Source organism: Solanum verrucosum, unplaced genomic scaffold (genome assembly GCF_900185275.1).
Source record: "Solanum verrucosum unplaced genomic scaffold, falcon-dt-bn FXZP01000053.1, whole genome shotgun sequence".
NCBI lineage: Eukaryota > Viridiplantae > Streptophyta > Magnoliopsida > Solanales > Solanaceae > Solanum > Solanum verrucosum.
In genome coordinates, this window is record NW_026020152.1 from 629,829 (window position 1) to 654,620 (window position 24,792).

Sequence of the window (24,792 nt, forward strand, 5' to 3'; positions counted from 1 at the left end):
GATCATGACACCATTAGAAATAAAAGTCTTTTCATAAAAATTAATGATAAATTTGTGTTATAAAACATGATATTTCCACTTATTTCCCACCAAACCAGCTCATCAGGAAAATATATGATGAAAAATAGATTCTCACTAAAATAGTGAGAAACTTCCTAATTTTTCCATATGAAAATATTATTAAGTTTTTTCTTTTCTCACCTACTCAATTAAAATATTCGTGGAAAGAGCCACTGGACCTGATTCTTGCAAGGAAATTTACTTATTTATTTTGTTTTTGATACTCAAAATTGGAAAAAGCTAGCTAGCCATGGAATGAAAAATTGTTAAAGTAGCACAAACAACAAAAAGAAAAAGATAAGAACTAAGTACTTCATCCAACCCCTACCTCATACTCATAATAGACATGTTATCCATTGAAGGAATAAATTAATTAAAGTAATATACCTAATCTTCAAGTATAGTTTGCTATACTCATAATACTAGGAAATGTTATCAACATGGTCTGTGGTGTGCACAATAATGAGACTGCTTCACCCCTAATTAGAAGTCTCGGGTTCAAGTCTTAGGTATAAAAAAAAATCCTATATATTGGGAGCGTCACCTCCCAAATGAACCCTGCAGTACGCAATCCAAATTTAGTCGAGGCTCCAATATGAGCTCCGGACACTAGGTGGAAAACCAAAAAACCAAAATACTAGGAAATGTTAAGTCAAAAGCAGCCAATTATCAAACCCCATGTCATGCAACAAGATTAGCAACAAAACAAAAAATCCTCAAGAATAAATTGGCCAACCTTCCCCTTTCAAACATTTCAATTAATTCCTCTCACTTCTCAATATTATTATTTCCCTCTTACATAGAATCAAATTCCCCTACATCAACCCCACTTTAACATACTTTACTTCTCTTTAGCTTATACATTTTTTTTTTATAAAACCTTTGTTCTATTCCACAAAAAATCATATAAATTTTTTTAAAAAAAATGATTGGTAAAAATAATTCCAATCACCTTCCTCCTGGATTTAGGTTTCATCCAACAGATGAGGAATTAATCATATATTATCTTCAAAATCAAGCTACATCAAGGCCTTGTCCATCTTCAATCATCCCTGAAGTTGATGTCTATAAGTTCGATCCATGGGAATTGCCTGGTTAGTAGATATACATATATAATCGCGTTTTAATTCAAATAATTATTTTATGAATTAATATTGATTTTTTTTTTTTTTTTAACGTAGAAAAAGCTGAATTTGGAGAAAAAGAATGGTATTTCTTCACCCCTCGTGATAGAAAATATCCAAATGGTGTTAGGCCAAATAGGGCAGCTGTGTCTGGTTATTGGAAAGCCACAGGCACAGATAAAGCTATATATAGTGGAACAAAATATGTTGGTATTAAAAAAGCTCTTGTGTTTTATAGAGGAAAACCACCTAAAGGTATCAAGACTGATTGGATCATGCATGAATATAGATTGAGTGAATCAAGGACTCAACCAATTATTACTAGGCCAAATGGATCCATGAGGGTAAGATTTAAATTCTTTGTAATACTATTTTCTGCAGATATTTTGATTGAATATTCAATGAGAAAATAAAAAAATGTTTAGTGGATATTTTAAGTATATTTCAATGTAAATTTGATTCCCACCATACGTTTTTCTCAGTGAGCTGGTTCAGTGGGAATTGAGTAGAAAAATTTGTTCTATAGCAAAAAAAAATTCGCTTCTCATAGTGTTTGTCACTAATTCATCGATAAATTACTCATAGCTAATTGATTTTTATGATAAGTTTCTAATTTTGTTCAACTGTAAAATTTGTCCGTCGCTAATTTTTATATTTTTGTCATAGTGTATAGTTTAACTATTGTACGTTAATCAAATCATTTAAAAAGTAATTATATGTATGATTCGTATATACTATATTGAAAAATATGGCATGTAACTTTCTATAGCTAGTTAGTGAATATAAGTTAAATCTTTTCTACTATTCATATTTTTTTGTCATGACTAATACTTACTTTTTTGATGGTGATTTTTCAGTTGGATGATTGGGTGCTTTGTAGAATTTATAAAAAGAAGAATTTGGGAAGAGCTATAGAGATGATGAAAGTTGAAGAAGACACACAACAATCTCAAATAATGAGTGTTATTAATCCTATTGAAGTTGTGGCTTCTAATGGACAACAAACAATGAAACTACCAAGGACTTGTTCACTATCTCATTTATTAGAAATGGATTATTTTGGGTCAATTTCACAACTATTTGATGACAATAATTCATACAATACTATAAGCCAAAATAATACATTAATGACCAATGGATATGTTGGGCCTCATCAAGCCATGGAGATATTTCAACTAGGGGAAGTGTCACAAAATAACTCTAATAGCTTCTTCAAACAGCCAATTTTTGTGAATCCATCCTTTCAATTTCAGTGAGAAGGCGGTGCACAGCGATTAAATATTTCGACAACAACAATCACTATGCCTCAATCCAAAACAAGTTGATCAGTCGTGGACTACTAATATCTCATCAACAATAACATATATATGTAATTTAAAGGTCATGGTATTGTAGGGAAAAATAGATTGTTGTATTAATACAGAATTTTATTTTCTAGCACTTGTTTGACAAATAATTAATTTGGTTCTGAAATTGTAATACTAATATTTTACAAAGGTCTACCTTTCTTCATTTCTATATTTAGCAAATAAATTGTCAATTTAGTGGGTGCATAAGCTTGACTTTACTCTCCAAGTTAACCTCATTCTTCACTTTTTCCTATACTTGATTTTTCTTTAAAAAATTATAATTTATAATTGGTAAAATTGGAAATTATTCGTTATACTACCTAATCCGCGTTGAAATAACATTATCGAACTAATAGAGATAAGCGAAAAGTGGGATTTGCTCAAGGCAGCTGAATACTATATTAATTCACATTACACTGAAAAATAAGTAAAAACATTATTAATCCTAAGATTGGAAAAAAAAACTAATAGAGATAATCCTTAATTTGTTAGGATAAACTCCACATAGAAGAGAAATAATGATGTCTTCAAACATAATAATGATTACAATAATAACGATATATTAATTATTAATTAATTTATAAATGACAGTAAATCCTCAATCTCTTGTCATATATTATGTCTCAATATATTTGATACTATGAATTTCCAGTGTTAAATTATTCTAGTTTAACCTATATAATAGAAATAAAAATAAAAATAAAATTTATATATATATTGAAAAATTTAAAAATTTTATAAGTCAAATCATTAATAATTCAAAATATATTAAAAATCATATAAACATATACTTTGGTATTTAAAATTCAAATCGCATCACATAAATCACATAAATAAGATCATTTCTTTCTTAGATGATGCAAGAAACTTTATCTTTTCTTTCAACCACAAAAAAACAAAAGGAAAAGAATATAAATCTAGTCTAACCATCAATGTATTAGGACAAAAAAAATAAAAGAGACAAGGATTTAAACTTCAACCATAGAAAATATTTATAGTAATCGCCACTTGTATCGATAAGAATAATTTGCAAGTAAAATAATAGAAACGCACCATCCTTATCACAATACAAAAATTATGGATGACAAGAGCATAAATATGAAAGGTGATTGGGAAAATTAAAGGTGGACGTTCATAATTGACAAAAAAATGAAGGTGATGGCCATGATGAGTGGCTAAAGGAGTGTGGTCTATGCATGGCTTATCAAAAAGATTAATAAATGAGTATATCTTCATCTATATGACGTTGATATTTTTGGAGTATTCTTCACTATGATATACTCTCTTCGTTGTTATTTATATGTAGTTCTTACTATAAATAGATGATCATTATAATACTTCATAATTCATCTTTACTTATTTACTATACTAAAAATAGTTATTCAACAATATTAGTTCGGTTTAGAAAATTAAGAGATAATTTATTCTGATCTGTCTATTTTATCCTTGCTATAAAATACTATTTAATACCTAATACATTTCTCAAAGCATTAAATTTAAAATATTCAAAGGATAATATAATAATATTACTCTATTGTTTATTGTTTCTTAAGATGTGTGTTAAGTCTTCGTATTTGTTGTTATATGTAGTTGACATGTGGTTATGGCCTTATGGGTATGCATTGTTGTTTCAAGTCATGCTATATTATGTATTGTTCTATGTTACTATTTGATGGTGAATTGTTTATATGTATAAATTGGACTGGCCGAGTGATTCTACCAGTATACTATGATTTATATGTTAATACTACACTTGTTCCTTTCAGCTTGTTGAGTGCAGCGAATTATTTTAGCGGCTGATCCGAGACCTCAATTGAGAGATATCTGATTCGATTCCAAGGGTGAGCTTCCTCTTTTAGGCTTCCAGAGATTCCTCTATATTTTTTTGTCCATTGTTCAGACACAGACTTTTGAATTATAATTATGTTTAGTTTCGGGGTTACATCCCCACTTGAATTTATTTTAGAGTTTGGTATGATGACTTTCAATTCTTAGGGGTATTTTCTGCATTGGTGTTTAGACGTCTGCGTTGAGTTTATAGGGACTCAGTTCTATTATGTCTAAATTGCTTTTCCTATTTTATATATATTAGACTTGGTTAATTAAATGGTGTTGGGTTGGTTTTTCGAGTTAGCTGGTTTTCCCACCGAATTACTTAGTGTGGATGCCACTCATGACGCTCTAGGTCATGACTCCTGCAGCACAACTTTGCATGCCAAATCTACTTAGCACCATATGACGTCTTGACGGATCTCTATACCCAAAACAAATGACGTCTTATCAAGATTTTTCATTTCAAATTTATTGAATAGAAATTTCTCGATTTCATGCAATAAACCTATATTGGTGCTTGCCAGTAGAATGCCATCAACATATGGATAGCATAAGAATAATAAATTATATTTTATCCCACTAAACTTGAGATATATGCATTGATCAATGATATTTTCCTTAAAATCAAAAGAGGTTATCACCTGATCAAACTTTCGGTACCATTGACATTATTTTTGTTTCAAACCATATATGAACTTCTTAAGTTTACATACAATGTGCATTAATTTTGAGACTCAGAGGTTTATGGTTGCAATATGTATATTGTTTCTTCATTGTCTCTACTGAGAAATACAGTCGTTACGTTCATTTGATGTAGCTCTAAGTCATAATGAGCTAAAAGTGTCATAATAATTCTAAAAGAATCTTTCGATGAAATTGGCGAAAATTTCTCCTTAAAATCTATGCCTTCCTTTTGAGTGATAGCAACTAGATGTACTTTATATCTTTCAATGTTACCTTTTGAATCACGTTCGATTTTAAAAATCTAGTTTCGTTATTATCTTTCATTGATTTCATCTCATTTTTCATGGCTTCGATTCATTTAGCAAAGTCTTGACATAATTTTACTTGGCTAACAATTATAGGATCATCTTCTAATCCCATGTCAAAATCATGTTTTTGGAGATAAACAACATATATAGCCTACAGGGTCTTGGTTACTGCTTTACTTGGAACTCTGTTTAATATATAAACGGTAGTTTTTAGTGCTTCTCCCCAAAGCGATTCAAGTAAATAAGAATGACTTATTTAACGTGAAATTTCATGATGCTTCTATCTCTTCATCATTTAAGGTATTTGTTAGTATACTTAAATTCACTCCCTTTTTGGGACTTTAAGCTACATGATACATAATTATAAGTACATTTAAAATTATTTTTGAGATGTAAAGTTAATGAAAAAATTTACTTTATTTTTAAAATAACACTCCATCCGTTTTAATTTTTTGTTTGATTTTGACTTGACGTGAAATTAAAACAATAAAAAAGATTTTTAAATCTTATGATCTTAAACTAAATTAGATATATATACCAACATACATTTTAATTTTCTAGTCTTAAACATGTCATATGTAAAATTAAATTTAAAAATTGATTGAAAAGAAAGAAATATTCTTTAATATTTAGAAACAAACTAAAACAAAGTAAGACAAATAAATTTAAAGACACTTTATTATTATTATTTTAGAAAAAAAAAAAACTTAAAATGATTGTATTCTTGACATAAGTTGAAGGTTTAGTGTAGTGGTTAAGTGGTTGCAAAAGTTGTTTGAGGTTTGTATTTTCATCACTGAACGTGATGAACCTCTCGATTTTAATTTTAAAAAGATAAGTTTGATGGCGGACCAAAAGTGATGAAACTGCCGTCAATTTTTTTAAAATCAAGAGGTTCATCACATTGATTTCACGCGTAATAGTACACAATTTTCTTTTCTTGCAACGTCATCTGTTAACAATAACTTGATATAGTTCAACAAGCAAAGAGAAGTTCTTAGTTTAGCTACAATAATATTTATATTAAATAAAATAAGGTGTTCTCTTCTCACCTTCTGTCACATGCAGTTATTATTTCTTCTAAATATATAACAAGATGATTGAGCATTCCATACATAAATTTTTTGACAATATCAATGTTAAAAAATAGGTAACTTGAATCTTTAACCCAAAGATAAAGAAAATATATTGAGCTTTTTCTCATTTTGAGGCTTAAACTTCCCATTGATGAGTAAATTGAGGAATTGAATCATTTTTTGAACTCCAATTTGAAAACTAACAGACACAATATATATTGATATAAGTAACAGACACTGCCTGGCAGTGAATTGCATACAAAATCCAAAGCATGAAACTTTAGTCAAATATCAAACACAACAGATACACAAACTATATATAAAAGGCTAACAAGCCAATGTATAAACAGCATCGATTTATCGCCTAGATATTGCGACAGATGAGAAAATGATTAGGAGAACAAGACACACAATCGCGCCAAATGAGCCGATGAGAGAGCCAGCAGATCGTTGGCAGAAATCGGTATACTGTTGACAAACTGAAAACCAGTTTGCAGAAGTGTTCCCAGTATGTGCTAAATACACAATGGCAGTTGCTGCAGATGCTCCAGATGTGAGAAGAACCAGCATTATCTTCAAAATTTAACAAGAAAATTATGAATTAGGGATAAAAATGATCTAATTTTCATGATACTTATAATAATACACTTTTTCAAGGCCTAATCAACCACAAGTTATAGTGAAACAGTACAGTCAGACTTCTCTGTAACAATATTTTTATGTAACAACCAATTTTGTGTGAAACTAATAAGTTCAGTTATCACATTATTTTGATGTTGTTGTTGTTCCTTTTTCTGAATCTTATGTAATGATTTCGTTATTATCTGTTATGTCTGTTTTGCGTCTGTATGTTATTTTTAACATTGCTTTGTTACAAGTTCCTTGAGCTAAGCATCTTTTAGAATCAATCTCTCTATCTCCACGAGGTAGGGATACAGTCTGTATACACCTTACCCTATCGATTACATTGAGTATGTTATTATGTTATAGTGTATGTTCTCCATAATAATATTTCACTATAGCAGTCAAAAAATATCCTGACAAACAACGTTATAAAGAGGTTTGACTGTATAAAAAAGAACTCAATCTACATTACCGCGTCAAGGAAGATGAGCAAAATCCGACTTTTTCCTGCTCTGCTCCTCATAATATGAAAGATGGAAAATGGTAGAGAAAGAGCAAGATATGCACATACTATTGCATTCACAATCACGAACAACCTATATCAAGAAAACAAAAAGATGAATAAACCTTCATGAAATTGTACTTTCATAGTATATATACTCCCTTCGTCTTAATTATATAATGTAGTCTGACCTGACACAGAGTTTAAGAAAGAAAGGCTTTTGAAGTATCATTCAAAATAAAAAAATGTGTAGTACTATAGATGGACTTACTTAAATGAGTCAAAATCATCATATTGAGCTGAAAATTGCACAAGTTGTGTGGCAAAAGGAAGAGTTTGTTCAGCAGTTCCCATTGCCACAGCTCCTGCTAAGGTACCAACAATCGCGACGATACGAAGAACAAGATCAAATACAGAGAGTCCTCTGTTCACTCCATGACCCATAGCCTTTGATGCTTCTCCAGATTCAATTGATACAGCCTTCATCATTCGTTTTTCGATGGCTCAAGTTTCTCTCTTCACTGAAATTTTTCTATATAATTTGTATTTTCAGCTTGTTATAAGTGATTTTAGATTGATCACCAATTTATATTATCAAATACTAAGGCATGTTTGGATTTATTTTATTTTTTTAGTAATTTTCAGCAATAGGAAGTGGTTGATGTGGATTTGCTGAAATATAATTATGAGCACGGTTGAAGTGGCTAAGATATGCACTCAGCTTTGTAGACTCTTTACCTGCTCTACTTTCTCTGTGGTACGTACTTTAACAACATTCTTACGAAAAACGATTTGAAGTTATATACGCTGACAATGCATAATTTTGACGTTATTGACATGTAATTTAATATGTTACAACAAGTTAATACAACATCATTTGAATTAGGTTATCAAGGATGAGTGATATGTCTGTTTTAGTTAATTCGAAAATTAAGTGGCCCTTTTTGCATTTTTTGAGAAAAAATGGCATTTTTGGCTCTGAACTTGAGTAGTTTTGGTTGATTTTGGATTAGGTACGAGATGTGTTTGCTCTTTAAAATACAAGAAATTCATTGATTTATAATTTTAGGCTGACCATTTGATTAATAATGTGAAGTCAGCCAAAAAAAAAAAAAGACTAATGGAGTAGGTCAAAATTAGAGGGCTTACTAATTGAATCCTCTTTTTCTTTTTCCTTCTTAATTATATATCACTTCAAATCATGTTTATTAGAAAAGCAAGCAATATGAAGGTTATAGTCAATGGCGAATTCAAGATTTTATAGATGTGTTCACTATTTTTAACATAAACTTGTATCAACCAAAGAACGTAATTGCAAGCTAAAATTCGTCGAGAAAAATGGGAACACTATTTTTTCAATTCAAATGCAATAGCCAATAGGAGTTTTTTCGATTGGTTCAAGAAAAACAAAATGTACCTTCTCTTTATTTAACCCCTCCCCAAGGAGAGCTCCCACCTTTTTACTCTCTAGGTGACTCGAGCTCAAAACCTTGAGGTTGGAAGTAAGGGGTGTCCTCTAGGTGACTCGAGTTCAAAACCTTAAGGTTGGAAATAAAGGGTGTTCACCATCCAAGCAACATACAATACTACAATCAAGTACTCAAAGAACCAGGTTCTTTGAGCAATTATGCAAAAACGTTTTCAGGTTGCATTCCCATAGGATAGATTGAATACAAATAAACAAGTACACTTGTAACTAAACAAATAGAGGATTAACGATCAATAAGAACATGTTGTAGATGTATTTTTTTTTTTATGGCCGTGATGTCCAGGCAAACTTTCGTGCACCTCAACTAATTCCACAAAATACCTGTCACCTCCCTCCAGCAACAGGTACCAGATAACACTTTCCACCAAAGCTAGGACAGATTTTGAACCTGAGACCTCGGGATTCTCAACCACAGAGACATCATCGTAGCATGAAATGAGCCAATGCCAAGTGCTCTCTTTGTTTGCCGCTCCTCTTCTTCCAAGCATTGAATAAATAAAGAGAGTGACCCTAGAAGAGGAGGCAATCTCTGACATTTAACTTCATTGACCACTAGGTCACACCCTTGGGTGCGTTGTTGAAGATATTTATAGTTACAAGAATTTTCTTATTAGCATCTTTCTCTCTAAGATTTTGAACAGAAGATGTAAAATTGTGCAACATGCTTGGTAGTGGAATACTGTTGTCGTACTACTAAGGTTCTAACTTCTAAGATTCATTTTCAGAAATTGGGACCAATCAACAATCATTATATCCCCTTTCTATATTCAGTTTGATAAACTCCATTGGCCACCTTCATGGCCATTCAAAAACTCAGAAAATTTGAAATAGTTAGCATTTACATACTCTGGGGGTGAACAGAACATCCACTTGAGTAGTCTATACATTGTCGTCTTCACTGTAATCATCGTCGTAATCAGAGGCTGATTCATCATTTCTGGGCTCCAGTAGAGTATTCATATCGAAGGATGATTCACCTACTTCCATTTCTTCCATGTCAATAATGTCGTAACTCATCCGCTGATCAAATTTCTCATCAGAACAATTAAGAAGCCATGCCAGGGAACATTTTAAGCCCTTCTCAGCGATCTTTTTATGTCTTGGTTTTATTGTGGACTCCAGACCATAAGTGAAGAAAGCAGGGAAAGCAACCAAATCTTCCAAAGGCCTTGCCATTGTGGTTTTGAAATACTCAAAACTCTGCTTCATAATGTCGAGATTTAGAGCAAGTACCTGGGGACATCCCACGACCATTTCTCTCACTTGTTTCGAGGAAAAACCACATCCTTTGAGGAAATCAACATGCTTCACTACAGGTGCTTTACTGAGGCTGATAATCTGTGGCATCTTTTCAATAACTCGCCCAAAATCTTCACGAGTAGATTCAATTATTGAATTGAGAAATTCTTGTTGACTTGGAAGCTTTGCCTCCATGTCGATTCCTAAGATCTCAGGATATTGTGCAATTACTGAAGGAAGTGTGGCTTCCCTCACATGAAACTGTAAAAGGGATTGAATGTTTGGTTTTACCCTTTCTTGTAGTCCAAACCCAAGAATGTGAGGATGCTTCTCAATCAGTCTAGCCACAGCTAGCCTCGGAATTCCCAAGACTTCCAGATATTCTACAAATGGTTTTATTACCCGACCTACTCGCATCCCTAATATCTCAGGATATCTAGTCAGAAGCCCACCAATTTCTCTTCTTGCCACTCCAATTCCTACTAAATAAGCAACTGATGTACTCATTGTGCCCTCAAGTTTGAACCCCAACACTTCAGGATATTTCTCCAGTACTCGCGGAATATCATTTGGTTTAATATCCATGCCTTGAAGATATTTCACAACTGGAGCAAGGTCTACCACCACACTTGCATGTAGAACTTGTGGGTACCGCCGCAAAAAGTCTGTCAAGGTGGATTTTCTAACACCCAGTTTGCCCAGATAATCAAGCACAGGAATCATGTTCTTCTTCACACTGCATCCCAGAACAAGAGGATAGTTGTTAATATCTTCAATTGTGAGTCCCAATTTGTGAAGAAAGTCCACACGTTCTCTCATGACCTCCACAGTCACAGGAAGCTCTAATCCATCGAGCTCATCAGGTACAATGCCAATACCTCTCAAGAATTCATAAACACGTACACGGTTGGCTGCCTTCTCATTCTTCATCTCTAATAAACTAGGATGAGTGTAGAAAGATGAGCTCTTTTGTTTCTTACTTCCACTGTAAGTGTCTGTCTTCACTGAAGATGAAAGAGCAGCTCTCGTAGTAAAGCAGCACGGTAATCTCATCATCAAGTCCTTTTTCTTCATATTGAAACTTGAAATACTTGGAGCTGAAGTGGATATTAACCGGGGTCGATGGAACGTGTTGGAAGGCAACTCATGATTTATGAGCAAAAAACTGGGATTAATGATGCGGTTATAACTAATGACCTTCATATTCTGAAGATGAAAACCTGCACCAGACAAAGATGCAATTGTCAAAAAATAAGCCTTCACACTTGCAATGTCATTAAGAAATAAGTTGAACATTACTATAATTCTTTTTCTCCTGTTTCTAGTAACTAATGAGTTAAGGTCGACTTTGAAATTACTCTCACACACATGGAGACCTTTCACTCGTACAGTAATGTTGCAGAGTAAGAGACCAAGGCTTCCACAAGGAAAGTTAAATTAGAACGTAGGCAATATTAAACCTTTGGATCTAGCAAATGAGGGTGAAATGATCGAAGTATGCAACTTGTGCTTTTAACCACAAAAAAGAACCAAGTTGTAATGTTAAGCTTTTAAATGATTCAATCAATAAAGAAAAACTAATGCGTTAGACTCAGAAAGTATGGCAACCCTCTCATGTTTTGAGGGCTCCAAGACCTGTAATAATAATCACCACAGAGTCTCTGGATGTAAAATTATGAACCCTCCAGGCTCCATTGAGAGTGATTTTTAGGTAATGAGATAGCAATAACCGGCCTCTACATAATTCAACAATCCAAGCACCCATGAGAAACTACTCCCAAGTGTTTTTTTCCCTTCCACTACACCCATCCGGCCACCCCACCATCACCTTCCCAAAATAAGTTCTTATCGTCTGCAACATCTTCCATAAGTTCATGCATGTGTTAGTTCAGGAATTATATGCTTTGAAGTGGGAGATGGGAAAAATTAAAGTTCTGGCAGGATAGTTGGTGTTGGAGCAGCCCTCTCAGAGAAGAATTTCCTCTTATTTTCCGGTTTAACCAATCACCAGAGGCAGTGGTAGCAAAAATGAGGGGAAACAGTGGTTGGAATATTAGATTGAGAAGGAATTGCTTTAAATGGGAAATTGATCAGATATTGGACCTGTTAAATAGACTGGAGTAGATAAACATTAACCATTAAAAGGAGGACCGGGTAAGATGGGATCACACAAAGGGAGAATTCACAGTGAGAGGTGAGTCAGGTGACAATATAATTGATAACTGGCCTTGGAAAATCATTTGGAGAACAAACACCCAATACAGGTACCCAGTTCACATGGATTCAGACTTATGAGGCTTGTCTTAAACAGGACAATCTAATGAGGTGAAATTTCAAATATGCAGTGCATATTACCTCTCTCAGTATGAATATGAAAGCACAGACACCTTTTCAGCATTGCAATGTAACAAAGTAAGTGTGCATTACGTTCCTGAACCTTTTTGGCTTGCGTGTAGTCACACCTAATGATATAAACGAAGTCTTAGCAGTCAGACTTTGGAAAGTTCAGACGAAGCCGTAGCAGTCCATTCACAGCTTTACTTTTTGAACAATTTGAAGAAAAAGGAATATGAGATTTTTGAAGGAGAAACAACCTCAGTCCCCCCTTTGAAAGCTAGATTCAATCGACACAATTGGGAAAAGTATTCGGATGTAAATAATGTGAATCACCTCTGTATTTTTTAAATTCCTCACTTTTATTAGGAGTCAATTATGAATTATACAGTTTGTATCCTATGAATGATTAGCAATAAATGTCTTACTTTATCAAAATGTTTGGGAATTACTGAGGACATGACCTTAGATAGGCAGTTGGTGAAGGACACAGATTCGGGTAGAGGGTTAGTAGGTAATAGAGTGTTGTCTAGCTTATCCTTCCTTACTAGTAGTCATAGTATTTCTTTTTTAGTTTCTTGTCTTTTGTTACAAACTACAATCTCTTGTACTTCGATTATCACACTATTTTGTTGTAGTTATTATTCTTTTTTTCAGGATGCTTTGTCATGCTCTTTTAGTGTCTGCTTAGATATGCTTTTCCTTGAGCAGAGGGTCTACAAGAAACAAGCTCTCTACCTCCCAAGGTAGGGGTAAGGTCTGCATACACTCTACCATCTCCAAACCCCACTTGTGGAATTACACTGGGTATGTTGTTGTTGTTGTTTGGCAATTAACAAGAAGATATGAATATTTTAAGGAGATTTTGAATCATTAATCATTTGAAACTTATAAAAAGAAAAAGACATACATTACTAAAAAAGACTTGTAAATTTTACCTAATTACTTCTTTAACATTCCCCCAGACTTGGAATTATTAAAAACTTAACATCCCCAGCTTTCCTCCTGGAAATTCTTAGCCAAAAATTAGTAGACATAGCTATACACCATTTGCTGCACCACCAATGACCTAACTCTGTTTCTTTCAGGAAGGACAGTGTGAAGATATTTCATCCCATAATTTCTCCAACTATACATGAAAACTAGTGAATCACCGAGTGTCCCCAAACAGCAGATGCATCAATCGTGACTCATAAACTACTAATATGATGACAAAACAATCAAAATAGTCTCTTCCTTTAAGAACTAAGATCATTGCACAAGTTATGCCACATGCTAGTTTTTCTACTGTCAAAAATTATACTTCTATGCATCCTTCCGTAAGAAATATGAACAGGTAGCAGCTACCAACTACCAGAGAACCCTAAAAATATCTAACTTCAGAATCAGCAATAGCAAGGTCAACTGAATAGAAACTCCCCAAACGCTTTCAGACATACTGACATTTCCAGCTAAAAGAGAACATCTACAACAGACATTTCTTATTTCTGCAGGACTTTGGTTAAATGGTAAAGTAAGTACAACTGGTGGTGTGTGGTAATCGCAGGTCACTAATTCAAACCCTGCATCTAGCTAGAGAGGTAGGCTCATACTCCCCGAGCTTGGAACGTGTGCATCAACTAGGGACGGACCGGCTAATGTACAGGAGATTTCAGTCATGAATACTAATAATAAATGTCTCTTTACACAACTAACTAATTGAAACCAGATAGTTTTGCTCAGAAAACGTTGCTCTTCGCCAAAAACTGAAAATGAGGTCAACAAATAGAGGTTCAAATTGAAGTTGTAACCTCTATCCACTGTCCAGATACAACAACTACCAAGCCTCATTTCCAGATACTACAATAACCACTCCTTGGAAATAATAAGCTCTTATCAGTTATCCATCTACATAATTGCAATGAAATCATACTCTTCAGCACAAAAAGATATGTTTTATAGTTCATTAGCATCATTTAGGGGTCAGGGCTTCATCCTAGCCTCCTTTGACGGAAAATTATACTGTTCATACATGGTTTAAAATTGTTGTCGAACCAGTTCGATTAGTTCATGTGTGTACTTCTTCCGATTTTGAACCACTCTTAGTAAAAATCGCTACAGGAAAACAAAAGCATAAGCATGAAAAAGGCAAATTTACCAGAAATTATTCCTGCCGGTGAAGAAGGCGCACCTCAGCTGAGAAGACGAGAGGATAAAAGAAATGGAATTTGGGTTTTTAGCTAGCTGGGTTTGCCGTTTTTTGATGGGCCGCCAATTTTGGGTATTGCTTTTAGAGAAAAATATGCTTTGATAATCAATTTTGAAATTATAATTTCAATTTATTTTTTATTTTATGATCATGGTGTTCGAATTAATTAAAATGGGGAAACTAAGCAAATACTCATAAAAGCAAAATAATTAATACCTCAAATCAGTATCATATATTGTATTGGTATCATTAAGGCTGATAATTTCGCTTAATTGATACTAAATAAGTAAATATATACTGTATTGGTATCATTGAAGTTTCTTGTTAAAAAACTACTCAATAGTCAATGATACTATAAAAGCATTATGAGCACGAAGACTCTTCCATCATTTTGTGCAAATACTTTAAAGGATAAACTACTTTATTAAACATATATCACTACCATATATATTAATTTTACCTTTATTTTTAAACAATTACATATATTACCACTTTTAATATTTTATATTATATATTATTGAAGATATGATCAATACCCATATCCCTTAAAATTAGGATTGACTAATTATCTTTATATTTAAACTCCAAAATTAGTATTTTAATTAAAAACAAATATCTTTCTCTCAGAGAGAGTATAAGTTAGGGTAAAACTCAAACTCTTAACTTTTCCTCTTCTTTTTCCCTTGAAGAGTCAAAAAAATTACTGAGAAGGAACACTCCATTAAAATGAATGCTCAGAGCTTGTCAACACACACATCAAATTCTTAGCCTTTGATTTTCTCACTCTCAAACCAATTCCCCACGAATCCATCATTTTTTCTCGGAAGGGGAGACACCTCTCGCGTGCAGAGATAATGAGTATCGTTGTAAGCAGAGATTTCAAGTCCAATAGATTTATCAAATTCGACATTGACGATAGTATCGATTGCATACCTTGTATAATATAGATCAATCAAGAAACTTCGTGTCACTTCTCCTGTCGGATCTAGGCACATTGAGCAACACTGATGAATCAAACGGTGAAGTAAACACCACCGCGGTGAGATGTCCTGATCAACCACGAACGTAATTGGAAAGTTTCAATAAGCGGAGATTTACGCATGTATTTGACACATTTATTGATGTATCTGATACATTATTGAGATACGATTATATGTATCTAGTTTTTATCAGTGTATCTTATTCAGTGTGTATGTAACTAATGAATATATTAGAGATTTACATATTATTGAAAATTTACGTATGTATTTGACACAATTTGTTCTGTCATGTATCCGAATCTTGTCATATATATGTGATCTTCTATCATGTATCTTAATATTATCATATATATATATATATATATATTTATTTATTTATTTATTTATTTATTTATTTGTTATGTTATTATAATATATCTAACTATTTTCATGTTTACCTGAGATGCATATTTTTGGATATAATCTATGAAATTGATACTTGATGCATCAAATTATACATATAAAAAATACATGAAATAATATTTGATCATATAAATAGATACATGAAATTAATACTAAATACTTCTATGATACATATGAATGTACGTACTTGTATGATACTCATGTATTCAAGTATTTAGTTGGTTGGATACATTATATATTGATAACAAATACATCAAATTAATGAATTTATTATTTTAAGAGTAATAAAATGAAACTAATCGAATTACATGACCAAGATATACATGTTTTGTCTTTTATTAATAATATAATAAAATGAAATTAATTAAACATATATATAATCCTTGATTTTCGTCTTATATTAAGAGATTTAATTAATTTAAATTTTCAAAATTGATTGTCTATTTTGAAAATCCTCAACTAACTCCTCTATTTAAGGAAATTTGTTACAACCAATTAATTTAAATAAATAAAATATGTATCTCAATTTTAAAATTCGGCAGATACATGTATCTCTCGGATTCATACTCATGTATCCTAAGCACGAAATATGATAGATGAAGTAATATTTGAAACTACCGAAAATCTTAGTAATTAGGACCTAAACTAGTGAGATTTATGTAGTTTGTCTTATTTAAAAGCATCAAAGATACATATTTGATTTTCTTAATTAATTATATAGGGAATAGCTCTCCTAGACCTGATTATTGCGCATTAACCCCTCAATAATGTATGATAAATAACTAATTAAATGACATTAATATAATAAAATGGTAACACTAGATATTATTCATGGACTCATTGAATTTGTATTCCTTTCTATTAAGAACCTCCTTGTTTTGTGTGTACCTCTATAATCGATTGATATATGCATAAACAATAACATATATATTCAGTAAAATTCCACAAAGTATAGTATATACATGTTGCCATTATAAAAAGGATAAAAGATACTTAATAATGATTCGATCAGTGGGGGTTTTGAGGTATCGGGTGCCAGCCAAGTCTCACCCCTTTGGGGGTGTGACAAAATGTTTCAAAAGGTATGACGCAAGTTTGGATTAATCGACTCACATGTTTTCCATGTTTCATGTTGTTTAGTCAACATATATGAACTTCTATTTAACAAAGTTGAATGCATTTTATTACAATTGACTTGATCAACCTCTCATTCTATTGAGTCGCCCCTTGAGTACATATATTATAAAGAAATGGAAGATCCCTCACTATCAGATCCGAAGTCAGCAAATACAATGTTTTCATCACATTTCCTTTTGAGTATCATCGGGCACTCAATAAGGTCCGATCCAGTTTTATCAACGCAAATATAAACTTGGAAAAGTTGATTATTCCCAAACACATCATTGTTGCACTCTATAACAACATCATGTCCAATTTCATTCTTTATAGCTTCCTTAATTGCTTTCATGCCATAAGATCTTCCATCAGGTCGAATTCCTGGCATTATTTTACATCTCGTAAAACATCAAGTTTAATAAAAAAATAAGGCATAATACATAAATATGACCCTTAACTTAGCTTCAACGGACAACTATGACCTTCAACTTTGAGTGTGCGCAAGTAGGCACTTAAACTTGTATAAAACTGAAGAAGTAGACACATGTGTCCTACATGACATAATACACATAGGACACAAAATATCCATGTAGGATGCTGTTATGAACCAAGTCCAACCCAATAGGAATACCAAGATCACACAAATAGTTGTTGGGCTGGCAAGACCTATTGGGCCGAGAACAAGCAATTGGGCCAGACTATGTTTAGGATTCGGGTTGATAAATACGACTTGGGAGAGCAAATTGGACTAATGGAAATTGTTAAAGAAAAGAGTGTTTCCTCGCATCTCCCCATCTCCCTTCTTAGTCTAAGCTTCTCATCCCCTTCTATCCATTTCTGTAATTTCTGATCTTCTTCCCCTTTGATTACATTCTGAGTTTCGTTTTAAGGAATCGCTAGTGGTTACTTGCTTGTTGTTTCCATTTCTCAATTGTATTTTGGGGTTCTTCAACGATTAATATATATATCCTCTTTGTGTGGTAACTTAAGTTGTTACATTGGTGCTTTCATCGACGTACTCTAATGGAAGTTGTCGTTTTAGATCGATTTAATGGCAACGCTGATCCAGAGGACTGGATTTCTAGGGAAGAACGATACTTCAATTTTCTGGGCTTCTCTGAAGAACACTGGCTGCCTCTTCCTTCCTTATATCTCGATGGTGAGGCCCTCGAGTGGTTCCGTTGGATGTTTCGCAACAACCAATTTTTTGATTGGACCCATTTCAAGGAGAAGTTAGCCCTGCGTTTTTCGAAACAAATGTATGCAAAGTCTCCTGTGGCGGACACTCAAATTTCCAATATTCTAGCTTTGCTTCAGAAGATTGAGACCAAATGGTCAGTTACGTCTAAGCAGGTTATAGTAGAAGATGTGAGTATTTGTGCTGCTACAGTCTTTCACAAAGAGATTTCTTCTCCTTTGGTCATAGAAAACTCAAGCCCTGTGGATAATGAGGACCATCCGGACACTTTAATCAATGACCTTTCAGGTCATGTGGACAATATGTTCGATAAAATGTCTACAAGAGTTTTCACCAAAGAAGTGGAGGGAACTTTCTCTACCTCTAGATTTGAAGCTGATTTGGACGATATTCTGTCACCTAAGGTGTTTGAGGAATGTTTTCCTAGTTTCTGCCCCATGGTCGTCTCAGAGGTCCATCCCGATACTCCAAACAAAATGCTTGATGAAGCAGCATTAAGCCCTAAGCACAGTGAAGCCCAACTGTTCGATGGATGTTCTCCAAAAGAAATGCCAAAAAGGTATGTTATTGTTAATTCTCTGGATCGTGGCTCTAATAAACCAAAAATTGAATCTGAGACCTTTGACGACATTTATCTTGGTGAGTTTTTCTTGGAGCCTGCAACTATTGAGAATCTATATCATGAAAAACAAATTCTAGATATAGAGTATAGCGTTCCACAAATTACCATGTCTTTGGATGAATTGATGCTTTTTGTGGAGCATGGAAAATTTACTCGTGAATTCAATACTAACAATATTTTGTGTCAATTTTCGTTTAATCGTGATGACACTGTCGTTGTTCTTGGAACTGCAACAAATATTTGTGTATGGGATCCCGGTGTAAGTTTCAAGTCTACGGTTCTCATTGGTTATACAGTGAATATGGCGCCACTGCTATTATTGAGCTCTACTGGTGCCGTTGGCTTCATTGCTTATGCTAACTCTATGACTCAAGTGTGGGATCCCGGACAACTAAGGTGCATGCATTCTCCCGTTTTGCTATCTGTTCTTCCATTGACAGTTATTACTTCATTAAATTTTAGTTTTCAGAACATTTTTGCTATGTGGGCTGTTGTAGACGAGATGGTATTGCCAAAATCAAAAATGCATGATTCATACTCCGAGGTGAATCCTCTGTTTCATGATAGTTCCCAAAGAGTTACATCGAGGGAGATACAACCAATTGCACCTATAGATATTATACGTCCCAAGTTATTTCGACTCCCGCACCGATTATTAGCACAACTCATACGAAAGAAAATAAGTGAGCAGGCTAGTGCACTGAAAATGGCACCAGAAGGGAAAGAAGTTACACCAATTGTTTGTATTGAATGGATACAAGGTTGCATTAAGTCCATGACAAACTTGATTGATCAGGAGTTGCGTAATTTCTCTACGCTTGAGGAGATCATGGTTTTCTTTGGCACTCAGGGTGTACCGGCTAGTTATGCTACAGGTCCTGTCCTTGAATTTGAGTATATTCTTGTTGGATATGGTGTTGATGAATTCCTTATGTTGATAATGCATGACATTTTGGATCCTGGTGATAAAATTATTGACTGCCCTCCCATTTTCTCACTATATGAATTGGTTGCACTACAAACTTGTGAAAATGATCGTTGGAGTTTTATAGCGATGGAAAGTGAGCTTGAGTTGGTGAAAAATGCTTCAATTGTTGATGCTTATGTTGTTCATAAGTCAATGCTCGAGAAGAGTAAAAGTAATTCTATCTTGAGTAGTTGGGGGAAGTTTATAACTACTACGAGACTTATGTGCTATCTTGCCCATTTTGGTGGCCATAGACTTGTTGAAGAGCGCACTGTAGTACAACAGATTCAGCTTGCAGAGCTTAGAAAAACATCCGGTGCAGCCATGCGACTGCCTTTCCTCGCAAGCTCTCAATCGTTTCTTGCTATAATTCTTCAACAGAAACATCATTATCTCTCCCTTCTCTGTGAAACACCTATGGAGGTAAACAAGAAGTGTAGATTGAGGGATCCTGAATCATTTTCCTATCTCCACCAATCATATTGCTATGAAATAACAACATGTATTACTTCTGCTCATGATTCTGTTAATATAACAAAGGTATTGAAAATTGCTTGGCTTGGCAAAAGAGAGCAGATGAAATTGTTTAGAGTTGTGGCCTTTGTTATGATTCTTGGTAATATGGAATTCTTTGAAGGCAATGAATTTGTTTCCTCAATTCTGCAAGTTGACAGTGTTTGGTTTATACTTCGCACCACTATTGCAGCTCTCTACACACACTTGAGTCTTGGAAGATTCAATGTTATATTGCATGTGTGGCTCTACTCGAACCTTGAGGACAAGGTTCTTATTGAGGACGAGAGTATTGTTATGAACCAAGTCCAACCCAATAGGAATACCAAGATCACACAAATAGTTGTTGGGCTGGCAAGACCTATTGGGCCGAGAACAAGCAATTGGGCCAGACTATGTTTGGGATTCGGGTTGATAAATACGACTTGGGAGAGCAAATTGGACTAATGGAAATTGTTAAAGAAAAGAGTGTTTCCTCTCATCTCCCTTCTTAGTCTAAGCTTCTCATCCCCTTCTATCCATCTCTGTAATTTCTGATCTTCTTCCCCTTTGATTACATTCTGAGTTTCGTTTTAAGGAATCGCTAGTGGTTACTTGCTTGTTGTTTCCATTTCTCAATTGTATTTTGGGGTTCTTCAACGATTAATATATATATCCTCTTTGTGTGGTAACTTGAGTTGTTACAGATGCCATGTAGGACGAATGTGTCTATTTGTTCAATTTTATACAAGTTTAAGTGTCTACTTGTGCATACTCAAAGTTAAAGGTCATAGTTGCCGGTTGACACCAAGTTAAGGGTTATGTTTATGTATTATGCCAAAAAATAACTACACAAAGTTTGAATTTGAAGTAGATGTTGAACTTAATAGCGGAACGGGATTCAACTGAATAGCGCGATAAATAAAGGAGATTCAAAAGTTATTTTATGTTAATTCACTTATATAAATTTCTAGTTTTGTCATCGATTAATCAGATGTTAGTACCTGCATTCTTGAGAACTTGAAGTAGATTCACTTTTACCTTAAGAGCAAGTGTAACTTGGAAATATGAATGCATGTCCAACATAGAAAGGGAACATGTACCATGTTTATTCCATTCATGGGCCCAAAACTTTTTTCCATTGTTTTTTGGACAAGCTAATGTTGGCCAATCCTTCTGCATATCACTCATCAAGTCCAAGATCTATAACAATGTACAAAATCGAGGTTTAGTAATTTTTTAATTTCAACTTTCGACTATGGTATGTTTAAGATTATAAGATTATAGATTATTTTGGTACATTTGACATATCTTTAATTTTAGACCATGAGATTTAAAAGTTTTTTTTATTTTTTTAAAACTTCGTGTCAAGTCAGATAAGTCAAGCAAATTGAAAGCAAGGGAGTACAACTTAACAACATAAGTTGTTTATCATGTTAAGTACATTAAATCCAAAGCTAAATAGGTAGATACAATATCTTTATTTGTTTGTTTTTTTCTATTCTCATACGGGGTCTGATATTCATATAAGAGTCTGACTTATAAATTCAGATTCGCATATTAGGGGCTAAAGTGTTCCCTAATAAAACTGACTATGTATCTAGAGGGACTTGAACTCGAGACATCTGCTAAAACTTACTTGATTTTCATCAAAAGGAGAATTCCCATTACAGTTGGATGGAAATGTGTGATTATTGTAAACTGGCCAGAGTCCATGAATCCCAAAATCTAGTGCTGGTTTTCCAGTAGTTGGGTAACAACATGCTGCTTTCTTGTCACATAATGCTGGTAGCCACTGATCATAAAATAAACATATTTATTAGTTAGTGTTTGATCATAGATTTTGAGAATTTATATTTAAATATCTATTTGACTATAAAATTTAATCATATTTGATTTGATCTTATCTTCAAATTTGACTTCTGCTCACAAACTTTCAAAAAAATCACAATTTCATACACTCAAATTTTTGAATTTCAACTTCATAATCTATGACCAAACGGGAACTGATAAGAAAATGTGAGTGCTAATGATATAGAAGAGGAGTTTGAAATCAAGGACGAATGTCACTATATAATATGTAGGTTCATCTGAATTCAATACTTCATTTTGATGTAGATTAAACTGATTAAATTATAAATCCGCCTCTCTGCCTAAACATGAACCTATAAATTTTAAATATCACATTCAAATATATATACTCACTGCATACCTGCTGAACAAAGTAGAAGAAATCAAAACTCTGAACTTGTGATGACAATATACACAGGGTGATAAAGAGATTGACTAAAATAAAGTAAATGGATTTCATATTTGCTTATTTTATTTTCTGGTGAGACTGGAAAATTATACAAATTGGCCCATATATACACACTTGGCTTACGTCTCGCCCCGTGCGGCATTAAACGTCTCGGCTTGCGTTCCCTTTTTTAAAACACTAATCACAACTATGAGTAGGTATAGTAAACTGGACAAAAATTTATTAGCAAATTTCCTTCGTTTCATATTAATTGTCTACATTATTATAAGTAAATAAATTCAAATTAATAACTTGTCAATTTACACTAGTCCATACTAATTATTTTTGAAGATATAGACACTTGTTTGTAAATTTTAAAAGAAAAAATCTTTAAGGAGTAAATTAATAAAATTATATTTTTATTTATGATTTTTTTAAATGGGTGTAAAAGAATAAGTGAACGATCCATTCACTTTTTACTTCTCTACTATTCTAAAAATAAATTCACGTTTACTTGATACTTTTAAGTTTTAACATATCAAAAAAGATAAAAAAAAATTCTATTTTATCCTTAATATTGATTATTATTTTTCAAAATCTACTAAAAATATACATTAGTTAATACAATAATTTGATAAAATATTTATATTAATTATTATTTTTTAAGGGAATATAAAATTCTAGATGAACAAATAATTGTGAATGGAGAGTATTGTTTTCCTCGATTTGTGAACCAAACGTGGTAGACTATGGGCTGTTTCTTTTATTTGAATGCACTGTTTAGTTTAAATTAAAATATTTTGTGTCTGAATCATAATGTTAGCTGGCCACGTGAAGTTTAATTAACTATCCAAATAATTTATAGTAATTTTCGTTTAATTTTTTAATATCTTAATTTCAATTTTAAAATATCAATCTAATGTAGTTAAATTTAGCTTTTAAAATAGTTAAATTGGCTCTTGCAAAGCGAAACATAATAATTATTTTGAAATCAGGAATCATATTCGAAAGACGATATAATAAAATTATTATTTTATTTATTGATTCTTAAAAAGTGTGTTAAGTCAATAGAAAATATATTCAAAAAGTGATATAAGGAAGGTGTCAAATCAATATTGAATTTTAAAAAATGGACCAATGAAGTACTCCCTCAGTTTTTGTTTACTTGTAACAATTTAAGAACTTTGATATAAAAATATATATATATATATATATATATATATATATATATATATATATATATATATTATCATATTGATATAAATTATATTTTATAATATTTTTCGTATAATTCTTTTTCCTTAATTTTTGTGAACTAAACGTGGTCAATTGTGGAAAATTGCTTTTATTTGAATGCATTGTTTTATTAAAACAAATATTTTGTATATGATCAATAATTGTTTGCTGGCCACGTGAAGTTTAATTAGAATATTCCAATGAGGAACCCATGTGATTTATCGTTATTTGTTTTATCAACGATACACATCTGAAATCCTGACCAATAAAGATTGCTTCACATGAACTCAATAGTTTATTTACGCTTCACGTTAGATTAAGTGGTGTGGATCCCAAATTTCGCGATGGAAAGAGAGGCATATATACACCAAGGGTTTAGCGAATTTATTTTTACAAGTTAAGGTCAAATCCAACTAGGATTATTGATTATATTCTATGACTATAAATGAAACATATGGACGATTTTACTAGGGTTGTTTAATTTTTATTTGTTAAGGGTGTGAGTTAGAGATCATCTTTTCAACTAATCACAAGATAAAAAAAATAAAATAACATTGTTAGAGTTTACTTTATTGGTTTTGGTAGTCATTAATTTTACACGAACAATAGAGATTTTTGCAAGTACTAAGATTTAATTCAAGATTTATACTGAAGAAGAAGAGTCAACAAGATTGTATGAAGTTTTAGTGAGTATTTGGAAGGTAGAAGTGTAGATTTCAATTTATGGAAC

General features: G+C 32.8%; 5 protein-coding genes across 6 annotated transcripts in view; 1 reads left to right on the forward strand and 4 right to left on the reverse strand.

Moving 5' to 3' along the window:
• LOC125828165 (isopentenyl phosphate kinase) overlaps positions 1-24,792 on the reverse strand; it is a 295,006-nt gene that overhangs the window by 67,727 nt on the left and 202,487 nt on the right. The window lies entirely within an intron of this gene.
• On the forward strand, positions 835-2,448 carry LOC125828172 (NAC domain-containing protein 2). Its single transcript, XM_049507492.1, has 3 exons — positions 835-1,154; positions 1,242-1,528; positions 2,042-2,448. Exons 1-3 carry the CDS (start codon positions 986-988, stop codon positions 2,438-2,440), a joined length of 855 nt encoding a protein of 284 aa, XP_049363449.1. The 5' UTR covers positions 835-985; the 3' UTR covers positions 2,441-2,448.
• LOC125828184 (casparian strip membrane protein 2-like) lies at positions 6,778-8,051 on the reverse strand. The gene is made up of 3 exons (XM_049507505.1): positions 7,832-8,051; positions 7,531-7,654; positions 6,778-7,007 (listed from the first exon to the last, which is right to left on the reverse strand). Exons 1-3 carry the CDS (start codon positions 8,047-8,049, stop codon positions 6,792-6,794), a joined length of 558 nt encoding a protein of 185 aa, XP_049363462.1. The 5' UTR covers positions 8,050-8,051; the 3' UTR covers positions 6,778-6,791.
• On the reverse strand, positions 9,744-14,859 carry LOC125828142 (transcription termination factor MTERF4, chloroplastic). 2 transcript variants are annotated; one of them, XM_049507457.1, is made up of 2 exons: positions 14,760-14,859; positions 9,744-11,508 (listed from the first exon to the last, which is right to left on the reverse strand). In XM_049507457.1, exon 2 carries the CDS (start codon positions 11,489-11,491, stop codon positions 9,929-9,931), a length of 1,563 nt encoding a protein of 520 aa, XP_049363414.1. In that variant the 5' UTR covers positions 11,492-11,508; positions 14,760-14,859; the 3' UTR covers positions 9,744-9,928. The 2 variants fall into 2 exon arrangements, with proteins under 2 accessions (XP_049363414.1, XP_049363413.1); XM_049507456.1 differs by lacking the exon at positions 14,760-14,859 and adding an exon at positions 12,644-12,745.
• LOC125828110 (ribonuclease 1-like) lies at positions 17,433-22,898 on the reverse strand. The gene is made up of 4 exons (XM_049507417.1): positions 22,800-22,898; positions 22,227-22,382; positions 21,592-21,790; positions 17,433-17,689 (listed from the first exon to the last, which is right to left on the reverse strand). The coding sequence occupies exons 1-4, from the start codon at positions 22,896-22,898 to the stop codon at positions 17,433-17,435; spliced, it is 711 nt and encodes a 236-aa protein (XP_049363374.1).

Bases quoted from the DNA above. Each gene is read 5' to 3' on its own strand.
- LOC125828172 (XM_049507492.1), top strand. From the start codon at position 986: ATGATTGGTAAAAATAATTCCAATCACCTTCCTCCTGGATTTAGGTTT. The intron at 1,155-1,241 runs GTTAGTAGATAT...TTTTTAACGTAG, and splicing joins CGATCCATGGGAATTGCCTG to AAAAAGCTGAATTTGGAGAA. The intron at 1,529-2,041 runs GTAAGATTTAAA...GTGATTTTTCAG, and splicing joins GGCCAAATGGATCCATGAGG to TTGGATGATTGGGTGCTTTG.
- LOC125828184 (XM_049507505.1), bottom strand. From the start codon at position 8,049: ATGATGAAGGCTGTATCAATTGAATCTGGAGAAGCATCAAAGGCTATG. The intron at 7,655-7,831 runs GTAAGTCCATCT...TTCTTGATATAG, and splicing joins GATGATTTTGACTCATTTAA to GTTGTTCGTGATTGTGAATG. The intron at 7,008-7,530 runs GTAATGTAGATT...TAAATTTTGAAG, and splicing joins TGCTCATCTTCCTTGACGCG to ATAATGCTGGTTCTTCTCAC.
- LOC125828142 (XM_049507456.1), bottom strand. From the start codon at position 12,686: ATGCTGAAAAGGTGTCTGTGCTTTCATATTCATACTGAGAGAG. The intron at 11,509-12,643 runs GTAATATGCACT...TGTCTGGTGCAG, and splicing joins TCATATTCATACTGAGAGAG to GTTTTCATCTTCAGAATATG.
- LOC125828110 (XM_049507417.1), bottom strand. From the start codon at position 22,898: ATGAAATCCATTTACTTTATTTTAGTCAATCTCTTTATCACCCTGTGT. The intron at 22,383-22,799 runs GTATGCAGTGAG...TTTTATGATCAG, and splicing joins TCTTCTACTTTGTTCAGCAG to TGGCTACCAGCATTATGTGA. The intron at 21,791-22,226 runs GTAAGTTTTAGC...ACATTGTTATAG, and splicing joins CTCCTTTTGATGAAAATCAA to ATCTTGGACTTGATGAGTGA.